Source organism: Dendrobium catenatum, unplaced genomic scaffold, assembly GCF_001605985.2.
Source record: "Dendrobium catenatum unplaced genomic scaffold, ASM160598v2 fragScaff_scaffold_211, whole genome shotgun sequence".
Classification (NCBI taxonomy): domain Eukaryota; kingdom Viridiplantae; phylum Streptophyta; class Magnoliopsida; order Asparagales; family Orchidaceae; genus Dendrobium; species Dendrobium catenatum.
In genome coordinates this window covers 2,412,040-2,424,549 of record NW_021318673.1, presented here as the reverse complement: position 1 = coordinate 2,424,549, position 12,510 = coordinate 2,412,040, and the positions used below count along the sequence as shown (strand labels likewise).

The following is a 12,510-nucleotide window of genomic DNA, read 5'->3' as shown; positions in this document are numbered from 1 at the left end:
TAATGATGTTGGAGGAGTTGTAGCTTAAGAATTTTAAGGCAAAATTTAATTTTTCAAATAGCTAATCTTACTATGATGTGAGATAACCTATGTTAATTAGGTTGCATCCATTTGATAACTAATAAGTTCTATTTTCATCTTTTGGTGCTTGTAATTAATTAAAAGTCATTCATGTAAGAACTTTGAATTAATTGTCATCCTGCTTGAGTTTGTCAGATCTAAATCAAACTCATAGTTTTCATAAAGCTTGCATAGAGATAAGTAACTTTATAGAAAATCATTGAATTTTATTTATTAGGTTGATTTTATCTTCCTTGTTTCAATGTGTTTTTAATAAAACTAATTATGAATATGTAAGAGAATGATGAATAACTCATAAGCCATATATTGAGAGGTATGATGATACATAGGATGCTTGCATAACATATGGTAGCATACATTTGCATTTATTATATGCACTAACTATAAACATCACCATATTAGAATGTTGTATGACATGTGATATGTTCATTTATATATTGCAGTCTTACAATATTTTTTGATATGATAACATGATTTCAATGATAGCAAAAAGTCAATAGTGCTCATCTTATTATTCATATTGTATACTCCATCATCTCACTATTTATATTTTGAAATATAGTAGCTGATTGATGTGTTTAAATCTCACTCGCTCGTTGTTAATATTTTTCATAGTATGTTCTACCAGAGTGCTTAGTGGATTATTACCGCATGAACATATTTATCAACACTAGGATCTCATTTAGTATTTTAAGCTTTTTGTAGCTCGCAAATTATTTTTTTTCTTTTAGGTTTGGATAGCTTTATTTATGAATCGCTATATCAGAAAGAGTGCCAGTTCAACTTTGTAGTTATCTAACATATGTAAAATCGTGATTGAGTACACTAAGACCTTTATACAGGCTCAGCTCTTTATTATCTTAACTGGGCTTTACTTCATGAGTAATTATTGTGTCCGGAAACCGAATGCGTCCAGAGACCGATAACAACGCGCCACGTCACCTGGAGCTCGATACCGAGCACTCGGTATTGCTCGGTATATGCCCGAATTTCCGATTTTTTGTCCGGATATAATAACTTTTCTTACTTCTTGGGTCATGGCAAAATGAACTACTTTTTTTGTTAATAAATAAAAATGTATGTAATACATTGATATATATATATATTATTGATAATTATATAATACAGTATTTTTTGGTTAAAAAATGAGATTAAACTTTTCTATTAGGTTTCATTCAAAATTCTTTTCTTACTTATTTTTTAAAACAATTTTTTAGTATACTTTTTTTTTTTTGAATTATAAATTTTTTTAAATAAGAACTAGTTTTAAAAAACATTAAAAAAACTGTCCTAAATGAAACTTAAGAAAAAATTAACCGATAAATCTTGAACTTCAAAAAGGATTTAAAAAATGCAATCATACATAGTAGCAAAATTTGAAGGTTAAAAAAAATAATAAAATTTTGAAGGTCATGGTTGTCATAAAAAATAATAATGATTCTCATTGAAATTTATCTTTATTATTTCATTTTAACAAATGAAAATTTTTATTATAAATTAAATCAAAATAATTAATAAAATTAACCAATAATCTTGATTACAAGTTTAAATTATTATTTAATTATAATAATTATTTCCCGAATAAAATATAGCCGTTATCCACTTCCTAAATTCTACAAGAGCCTCACATCCTTAATCTCTAATGGATATCATCAAAACTCCCGCTTTATTCTTTCCTTCGTTTCCTCCTCGTTCTTGCAATGATTTATTGTTTCTCGGGCAATCCGCTAATTCACTTACTTGCGAATTGGAAGAAACTGGAATCCAATTGCTTATACAAATAAAAAGCCCTCCTTAATTTTATCTCTCTTCTTAGAGCTTCTAATGGCGTTGTCTTCCACATACTGTCGCTTTTCTTCTGCCTTCTCGACTTCCTCCATCAAGAACCAAGAGAGATGCCTCTTCACAGCCAGCCAAATCGACTTCAACTTCTGTTCCCATATCTTCGCAGGCTCTAGGCTTCTTCAGATGAAATGCTCCAACGGCCATCTGATCCCTGTGGAAAATAGTGAGTTTTTTTTTTTCAGAAAATAATTCCTTGTTAAGTTGGATTCATCGGGTTTTAGGTTTTGCAGCGCTCATTTTGTTATGTCGAACTTGAATCTAGCTTGTTTTGAGATGGTGTGTGATTACATTAGAATATTTAAAAATTGAATCGTTGTACATGAAGAATTAGGAAAATTGTTCAGTGATAGCTATTGAAGATGAAGTGGTGGAAAATAAAATTATGTAGCTGGATATGTACATCAAATGGTAGAAAATTCATCCATTAGAATTGCTGATAATATTAATGTTGAAGCATTAGAAAGAATATGAATAGACCTAAGGTACCTTGGATATAAGGTGTATTGAAAATTTTCACAGAAAATGTTTACTATCTAGTGCAAAACTAAACACAAATGAATGCAGGAAAAGAATTCATAAAGCAAAGCTCAGAAAGTTCAGATATGGATAACGATGATGTAAAATTAGGGGAAAAATGGAAATTAGGCCATCTCCAACCGCGCTGCATACCACTGTATGTAGTCCGCTATTTGCTGCATTCAAACTTTAAATCTCACTTCAAAATTCGGTAGGTGAACAATGCAATGCCAATATTGTTCGCCTATGCCAAAATTTTGCTTTGCGAATTTGCCGAAGAAGCGCAAAAGAGGAGAGAGATAGTTACCTTCGTAGGAAGCGCGCAAAAGAGGAGAGAAATGGAGTGCAATTGGAGATGGATTACACCATTTTAAAATTTTTCTGTATTTTAGAGTGGAAAATGGGTTTTTCGGTTGGAGATGCCCTTAGAGGTTTAAAGGTCTATGAAGGAAAATATGCTATTTATTGGTTTTTGATTGTTGATGTGCTTTTATAGGATTTACTTATTTTTATAAACTGCCAGAGATCAGCTTCTAAATTAGTTGGCTCATTGTTTAGAACTAGCGCATCCTATGTTTCTTTTCTGCGTATTTTTTTACTGAAAATTTTTAGTGTAGGCTTTGCCGACAGTTCAATAGTGGATAGGTCTGTTACAAATTTTGAAGTTAGCTCGGATCATTTTTCAAGTTCAGAGCAAAATAAAACTACAGTGAGTGTCACTGTTGTTGGAGCCTCTGGTGATCTTGCCAAGAAGAAAATCTTTCCTGCACTTTTTGCACTCTATTATGAGAATTTTCTTCCTGAGGTATCTTCTTGCTGAATGTGAATGATTTTGTTTCTGATCTATCAGTTCTTGTGACATTGAATAATTTGCTTATGCAGCATTTTACTATATTTGGTTATGCCCGTAGTAAGATGTCTGATGAAGAGCTGAGAAACATGATTAGCAAAACACTTACATGCAGAATAGATAAAAGGTTTCTCTTGCCCGACTTGAACTGTTAGATCACTTCTTTTTTTATTATTGAAGAAGCATTGTGTTATTTCATAACAATTCAAAGTTTGCAATGGAAACGGCTCAATCAATTGTTTCCCTAATTTACTTTGCAGGGAAAATTGTGGTGACAAGATGGAAAAGTTTCTCCAGAGGTGTTTCTACCAGTCAGGACAGTATGATTCTGAAGAGAACTTCAAGGAGTTAGATAAGAAACTAAAAGAGAGAGAGGTAAAAATAATCCTTTACTATGTTTGTGAACAATCCGGAATGTTGGTTATTATAATCTCCATCTATCATTCGAAATCTAGAATGTCTTCTTTTTTATTTATAGTTCTTTATCACTCATTCTCATCTTTGATTAAATAACAGTTGCAGTTTTATGAGAAAGTCCTGTAATCAAACCCACTAAAGTAGCAATTAATGTCAATGCTATTGATGTTGGGATGAGAAAAAAGCCTCAATTACCAAAGAAGCTAGGAAACAAACCAACAGAAGTTGAGGTCAATAAAATGAGAGAAATAAAAATGGAGGGCAGGCTTCAGTCCCCCACTCTACTCCCTTGTGATGTATCTAGCCGTGTATAGAGAACTTAGTTTGCAGTTTCTTTTGTAACTATAGCGAGGTTCATTTACATGGTAGTCACACAACCCTTATGTTCACACAATTTACTTACACCATTCTCATACAAATAGTTCTTCAAATAACTAGAATAATATGAAGGATCTTATGCTAGTCATACATGCCATATATCATTCATGAGGGGAAAGACATTTAGGATCCATCATTTAGTCAAACATACTTGATATATCATCAAAAAATTATCTTGATTGGGCACGAATCTCGAGGCAAAATCAAGTTGGAAACATCCGAAATTAAATTCCCATATGAACTCCAATTTCACAAACTTATAGTCGAACTGAACGTCTCGAAAAGAAAAATACAACGACACCAAATTCGACTCAATCTGAGCCCAAATTGGTCCAAATCGAAGACTTAGAAGCATATTTGGAAGGTTTAAACCATAATTTGGATTACTAAACGGTTTCCAAACATGACATGCTTATAGTCGAATCTAGCGGTTCGATCTGACGAATCCAACGAGCCCAAGATCTTCAAATTATGATATCATTAAGATATTCAAATGCCATCAAATGGTCTACAATCAAGGGAATTAACATCGACCGTCCATTCAAATCACTCCCAATTTACTCTTGATCTCACTCATATTTACTGGCCATGGCACTCTTAGAAAGCTATAAATAGACCCTTCATTCTTCATTGAGGGGGGACCAGAGGAGGAAGAGAGGGGACCCAAGCAAGGAAGAATAGGAGAGGAAGAAGAGAAATCTGAGATCTCTCTTGCCACCAAGCTCCTCCTCCACCACCACCCGGACATTTTTCGAATCACCGCTAATCGCCGTACTTCCGTCAGATTTCTGCTCGACGTCGGACTTCCGCCCATTGTCGGACTTCCACCCGGCCACTGACGGACGCCGGACTTTTGCTTGACGCCAGACATTTGCCCGAAGCTAGACTTTCGCCTGCCGTCGGACTTTCACCCGACCACCGAAGGATGTCAAACTTCTGCTTTGCCACTAACTATCGTCGAACTTTTTCCCGGCTATCGACTGTGGTAGGACCTTTTTCGGATCTCTGCCCAGATCACAATAATTGCCAGAACTACGCTCAACCACCAACTGACGCTGGACTTCTGACAGGCCATTAACGCTAGACTTCTATGCAACTTCCAATTATTGTTGGACTTCCACCCGACAATGTCCTTCCGGCCTCTGTCGCCAGACTACGATTTTTTTCTATAACATCTCAAACTCTTAACTATCGAGATATTATCCACTTTGGCCTAAGTGTCTCACGGTTTTGTCCTTTTGGTGTAGCTTCGCAGTAGGTCACCCTTCCCAAAATTACTCTGGGATTAGCACACTTAATTGTGAAGTTTTTTAATGAAATTTCAACCATTACACCAAATGACGCCTCAATGTTTAAGAGTTTAACTTCTTTTACTTAAGGAGTTTTACATTTATAACCTCTGTCGCCTGCTGATTAAGGTCCTTCTGACCTCCGTCGCTCGTTGTCAAAGATTTTTCAGACCTCCGTCATCCGCCGACTACGGTTCTTCCGACCTCCTTCACCGACTACAGTCCTTCCGACCTTCGTCGCTAGACAACGGTCTTTAAGACTCCCGTCGCCTGCCAACAACGGTCTTTCCAACCTCAATCCGTCACCCACCAATTACGGTCCTTCCGATCTCCTTCGCCGACTACGGTCTACGGTCCTTCGACCTCCGTCGCCAGACAACGGTTCTTCTGACATCCGTCGCCAAACAACGGTCTTTCCAACCTCCATCGCCTACCGACCATGTTCCTTCCGACCTCCTTCACTAACTACGGTCCTTCCGACCTCAGTCATCAGACAACAGTCTTTCCGACCTCTGTCGCTCATCGATAATGGTCTTTCCAACCTATGTCACTCGTCGACTATGGTCCTTCCGACCTCCTTCGCAGACTACAGTCGTTCCGACCTTTGTCGCCAAACAACGGTCTTTCCAACCTCCGTCGTCCATCGAATATGGTCCTTCCTATCCACTTCTCCGACTACGGTCCTTCCGACCTCCGTCGCCAAACAACAGTTTTTCTGACCTATATTATCCGACGGCTATGGTCCTACCCATAACTAAATAATGGAAACAAACTTAGGGTTAGGGTTTAAATCAATTGTGGAAGAAGAGGAAGTGGTAGACACATTTTTTTGCTGATTGAGGTGCACTTGGCAATCTGGCCAGCCAATGCAATTTGCTCGAGCATAACTAGACTTTCCACCAGAATTATCTTCTCTCCTCATTTTGGTCAACCGAAATTAGTCAACTAACCTAAATCCAATGAACTTAAGGAATTCACTACTCAATCCATATCACAACCCAACTCGATATGATCCATAGATACATGTCACACCGTGTTGGATGGTGGCATAACAGAGCTAAAATCGAACATACCAAGTTCTTTTATTTGGAGAAATATCATATTTCTTTTCAGATATAGACACCAGAAGTACTAATTTTTCTACTATACATAAATTTAGTGTTCCAAAAAAAAATTCTTTCTATTTATCTACAAAAGTATATATTACAGGTTATTGCTATCATAGTTCTAGACAGCAGAAAAACACAGGGCAGGAAATACAGAAATGTCAGGACAGTTCAAAAATCTAAAACAAAAAATAGACTAAAAAATTAGCTTTATACACTCAATCGGCCCTTCACCCCTACCATGACCTGAAAATGAAATGCAAAATATAGAATGAGCTAACACAACTTAGCAAATTACATTACCAAAATCACTTAATAATTTCCAAACCAATAATTTAAAAATAAAGCAGTTATTCCATTCTTAATAATGTAAAGCCGTGTTAGAATAGCGTAGGATTTTGTAGATAACTAAACATGTTATCAAATTTAAGCTAGAATGTAAATAAACACATAGTGCAGAGTACAAAGTAACAGAACTCCAACCCTTATGTCTTTCATTTAGAACTCCAAAACCAATATGCTTATCATTCGGAACTCCTGGCCCTTACGGCTTTCAGTGCTCTCAGCACTTTCAGAATATCCGCAACAAAACTTCGCCGATATATAACAAAACTCCCATCAAACTCCTCATATATTGATAGATTATCATTCAGAGAAGCACCATATATATTAATTATGCCATATAACAAAACATTTAAGAAATTAAACATAAATTGGACTATTTATAGAATTTCAGATATTTGTCATATGAGCAGTATTTTAACTGTCAAATCCAATACAGTGTAGCTAAAAAAGTTAATGTGGTGAAAGTTTTCTCGTTTAAAATTTTTCTTTGTTCAAACACTGGAAATTTATATTTTTAATCAGGAAAATTCCAAAACCGCCGAATTATTAAAACTTGAGATAGGCAAAATGCAACATAACTTGATTCGAGTAACTTTCAAAATTAGGTCGTCAGCTGAAAATGACTCGAAGTGGCTCAAAATGGACTTTCTCTCTCTAGGATTCTCTCCTTTTATCTCACTAACCGACAGTTCTAGGAGAAATAGATCGAATGAAATAGTGAATTTGGATGTTTTAAATATTAAATTTAGCCTAGCGCTGCAGCCCCACGCTCCCTTAGAGAGCCCACAGCACCACCATGCCACCCCCAGTGCCGCCGCGTTGAATTATTTTGCCAAAACTTAGAGAGTACTCGCATCAAAGTGCTGCCAATCCAAGCGCCATGACAAAACCCCCGCCCCCCCCCGTATTTTTTTTTTTTTTTTGTGAAGACCGTCTAGGTAGTATTTGATCTTCTAGTAACATGAGAATATACTTACCAATTTCGCATCTACTAACATTGAATATCACATGCTTTTTTTTTCTACTAATCTTGAGTTCCTTGTATTCTAAAATGTTTTCATTATTTAAATCAATTTATTTTAATTTTTTCCATAACTCTCCAATCATGAATTAATATCTCATTTAGATCTTAGCTTTTACCTTTATACATTTTCTTCAACTTATTTCAACTTCATTTGGATCAATCTACTGTGTACTCTGTGTTTCATCTATTGATGTCTGATGATCTTCAACTAATATATTTTCTACTTATTAAGTATTTAGTCCATTATACAATCATGAAGAGCTTATCTGCTAATCTCTTAGTTTTTTTCCCCTTCTATTTCTGTTACTATTTTGGTTGTTAAGTATAAAGGGAAAAATGAAAATATTGTTTTTTCAGTCAGTTTAAATTTGTTTCAGGCTGGAAGAGTGCCAAATAGATTATTTTACTTATCAATCCCTCCAAATATATTCGTTGATGTCGTCAGATGCGCTACCTATGGTGCTTCTTCTCCTACTGGATGGACTAGAGTAATAGTTGAGAAGCCCTTTGGACGTGACTCTGAATCTTCCAGAGAGCTTACAGCATCTTTGAAGCAATATTTAACGGAAGATCAAATTTTCAGGTTTTCCATTAGATTTAAGAGGGATTTACATACATCACACTAAAAATTTACCTCTTTGACACTCAATTCCTTCTATTTACTTGCACAGCATCCTAATATTTAAATAGCAACAAAAATATCATCTTTCACTCATATGTTAGCTTACCTGCTACTCCTGAATGGAAGAACCCTCTGTCATACCTACCCATCACCATATCATTCTTGTCTATATGGAAAAAGATCGCCTTCGCCTGTCCCCTTCGTCTGTTGAAGAAGCCTCCATTACCATCTCTCTCAAGAAAGTCTCCAAGCTGTTTCATGGCTTACCTAACGTTAACCTCCTCATCCTCATCAGTCAGGCCTTATTTCTTTCAGAGTAGAGTGATATGACTATGGGCTCTTCTGTTAAGGAGCAGCAGTTAATTTTACAGAGAAGTGAGAGATGGTTTCTGTATTGCTATTTAAAGATTAGGATGCTGTGCATGTAAATAAAAGAAATTAGATATTGGATATGTAAATAGATAAGTTTTTAATGCTATGTATGAAACTTCCTAGATATAAGGCTTCGTTGACTTTCTTAATGCTTCTTAAAGTAGCTTCCATCAGACTCTTTTATCAAAAAGCTGCTTTAAGAAACAGTAAAAAAACCGTCCCAAACGAAGCCTAAATCTTACTCTTTTATCAGAAACCAGCAGTCAGGTTTCATCTTTGTATTTTGATTGTCTTGTGTCAGCTGGTTTATGCAGGATTGATCATTACTTGGGAAAAGAACTTGTAGAGAATCTATCAGTCCTTCGTTTCTCAAATCTCGTGTTTGAACCACTTTGGTCACGACAATACATCAGAAATGTGCAGCTCATATTCTCTGAGGATTTTGGAACAGAGGGTAGAGGCGGGTATGCATATCCTATAACTATTATGTGCACATACTGATTTAGGCTTAGTTTGGGACGGTTTTCTTCTAACTTTCTAAAACACTTTTTTAGTACAAAAATTTTAAATTCATTTAAATTTTGGTACTAGAAAATAGTTTTAAAAAGCATTACAAGAGCTGTCCCAAACGAAACCTTCATCAATCAAAATCCAAACTTCACATGTGATTATTTTGTCAACTTACAGTTACTTTGATAGCTATGGAATAATCCGGGACATAATGCAGAACCATCTTCTTCAGATACTGGCATTGTTTGCCATGGAAACACCAGTCAGCTTAGATGCAGAAGATATTCGTAATGAGAAGGTTCTAAGATTTCAATAATTTCTTACATCGATTCAAAACGAGACCTTCGAGGCCTGATTCCCTTCTTTTATAATTGAATTATTTTCCAATCTTCAGGTGAAAGTGTTGAAATCAATGAGGCCGTTGGAAATAGAAGATGTTATAGTTGGGCAATATAAGGGTCACTCAAAGGGAGGAAAATCTTATCCTTCTTACACTGATGATCCAAAAGTGCCAAATAATAGCCTCACTCCAACTTTTGCTGCAGCAGCATTGTTTATTGATAATGCTAGATGGGATGGTGTGCCATTTCTGATGAAAGCTGGGAAGGCATTGCATTCCAATGGGTAAGATTGCTTATATCATGTTTGTTCATACTAATATGTTGTTTCAACAACATCGATACTGTATGCAGCTGGAGTTGGTGAGCATTTGACCTTTAAAAGATTATCATTTTAAGGTCATTATAAACCAAATTTATCATTCCTGTCAATTGTTTTCAAAATGACCAAATCTAACATATCATTTTGAAAAGAATAGTTTGTTTAAGATATCATGACACAATATGATCATGATGGATTCCTATCCTTAAAAGAGAAGCATAATATTAAGCTAAGTGTTGCTGAGATGAGGATGCTTAGGTGGATGAGTGGCTTTATGTTAGGTCAGTTTCTGAACCGACCCAGTCGGCCTCACATGGGCCGGCCTTACTCTATAGGAGGCTGGTTAAACCGCCTCCCATGTTGCCGCCCAAGCAATAGGATCCCACGACCTATTTAATTGCCGCTATTTGAATTAATCTATTTTTGGTAGGGAGTGGGTGACTAAGGCTATAAATAGGCTTGAGAGGGAAGGATAGGACATGCTTGAATATTGTATTCTCTTGGAGTCTCTTGGGTGACTTGGGCTCTAGACTTGGTGTCTAGAGATTGGGCGAGAACGATCCTCCTCTCGAATAGAGGATCAATTGTATCTTTTATTATGTTTTCTTTCCTTTGAGTATTTAATAAAAATCTACAGTTATTTTGGGTTGTTTCATTATCGTTCTTGTGTCTTTTTGCTGTTTTTACCAATTTCTTGTTAGGGTTGCTTGCGAACTCAAGTACATCTGATATGATTACTTGCAAACTCAAGTATTTCCTATCACTTTACTCTTAGAGATTGAATACGAAACAAACATATACGTGAATAGATTGGAGTGACCCCACATAATGGGATAAAGACTTGATGTTGTTGTTGGTGCTTCATTGTTTTCTTTACTAACGAGCTAACAATATCTTTAACAAGTGACACTGATTTTTCTTTATTGAGTGAGCAGTGAGAGAAACATGCCTTTATTATTATTATTTTTATTTGTTACAATAAGATTAAATATTAAATGATCACGAATTTTTTATTGGACTATTTCAGAGCGGAGATTAGAGTACAGTTCAGGCATGTGCCTGGTAATCTTTACAGAAGAAACTTTGGAACTTATCTAGATAAGAATACTAATGAGCTTGTGATCCGTGTGCAACCAAACGAAGCTATATATCTGAAGATAAACAATAAGGTTCCAGGTCTAGGCATGAGGCTGGACAGAAGTAATCTGAATCTGTTATATTCTGCAAAGTAAAGTGACCCATCTCTCAAAAGCTTATTTCTCTGAAATGCATTAGCTTTATTATTGTACTTTGCTAGAATTTTACACTGATTGTGTTACATTCCTCTCTACATGTTGTATGCCTAAAACATTCATTAAATTAAGGGTTCGTTTGCGACAGCTTTTTTACTGCTTCTTAAAGTAGCTTTTTTAGAAAAAAAAATCATTTTTTACTAAAAAGCTGCTTTAATAAGCAATAAGAAAGCCTTCTCAAACGAAGCCTACGTGAACTCATGTAAAATTTCTTATAATAAGCTGATTTTGAGCCTGAAGTCAGTATTATAGAATAAGGCTTCATTTTGGACGGCTTTCTTACTGCTTCTGAAAGCATCTTTCTAATATAAAAATTTATTTGTTGTACTAAAAAGCAGCTTTAAGAAGCAGTAAGAAAACCATCCCAAACGAAGTCTTCATGTTCTTAACATACAGTTGATAGTTAAGACTTCGTTTGGGGCAGCTTTAGCCCATTATTTTTTTCCCGCTTTCAATAAATTTTTGAACTCGAAAGTTACTTCAGAAAGCAGTAAGAAGGTTGTCACATATTAAGCCTAAATCTTAGAGAAAAGGTAAGGAAATTTTAATTAAGAGCTGCTTTGTAACATACTACTTTTCATATTATTATTTCACTACTGAATATTATCAAAGATTTGGCTATAACTTTCTTACTATTTCTTGAAAATCTTTATGGTAAGAATGAACTTTTCACAACCAAATTTGCTTGAATATTTTATGGTGCAGATTGTTCTCCTACTTATTTTCGCAACTAATTTTTATAAACAAACTGCAATCGAAATTGCTGGGAATGATTTGCAGGTACAGTAGAGAAATACCAGATGCATATGAGAGACTGCTCTTAGATGCCATTGAAGGTGAGCGTAGGCTTTTCATTAGGAGTGATGAACTTGATGCAGCCTGGGCTCTCTTCACTCCAGTACTTAAGGAATTAGAAGAAAAACATGTTTTTCCTGAGCTCTATCCCTTTGGAAGCAGAGGCCCAGTTGGAGCACATTATCTTGCAGCTAAGTATAATGTCAGGTGGGGTGATCTTTCCAATGATGATTCTTAAGAGTTTCTTTTTAACTGTCTGAAAAATTAGTTGTTGTGAAGTTTTTGTGGGAAATTAGGAGTTCGTTTTTGAAAGTTGTTGCGGATATTATTGAATTTTTTTCTTTCGGGTTGTAAAAAGTTATTTTTATTGTTTTAATTTTAAGAAAATAACAAGAAAGCTTTTAGATA

At 35.4% G+C, this 12,510-nt stretch overlaps 1 protein-coding gene across 2 annotated transcripts; it reads left to right on the top strand.

The window, feature by feature from the left end:
* Positions 1 to 1,724: 1,724 nt before the first annotated feature.
* LOC110114956 (glucose-6-phosphate 1-dehydrogenase, chloroplastic) lies at positions 1,725 to 12,510 on the top strand. Of its 2 annotated transcripts, none has more exons than XM_020848031.2 (10): positions 1,725 to 2,089; positions 3,060 to 3,247; positions 3,325 to 3,419; positions 3,553 to 3,667; positions 8,229 to 8,434; positions 9,160 to 9,309; positions 9,533 to 9,653; positions 9,750 to 9,979; positions 11,043 to 11,243; positions 12,088 to 12,510. In XM_020848031.2, exons 1-10 carry the CDS (start codon positions 1,906 to 1,908, stop codon positions 12,338 to 12,340), a joined length of 1,743 nt encoding a protein of 580 aa, XP_020703690.1. In that variant the 5' UTR covers positions 1,725 to 1,905; the 3' UTR covers positions 12,341 to 12,510. The 2 variants fall into 2 exon arrangements, with proteins under 2 accessions (XP_020703690.1, XP_020703691.1); XM_020848032.2 differs by having other exon boundaries at positions 1,908 to 2,089; positions 3,055 to 3,247.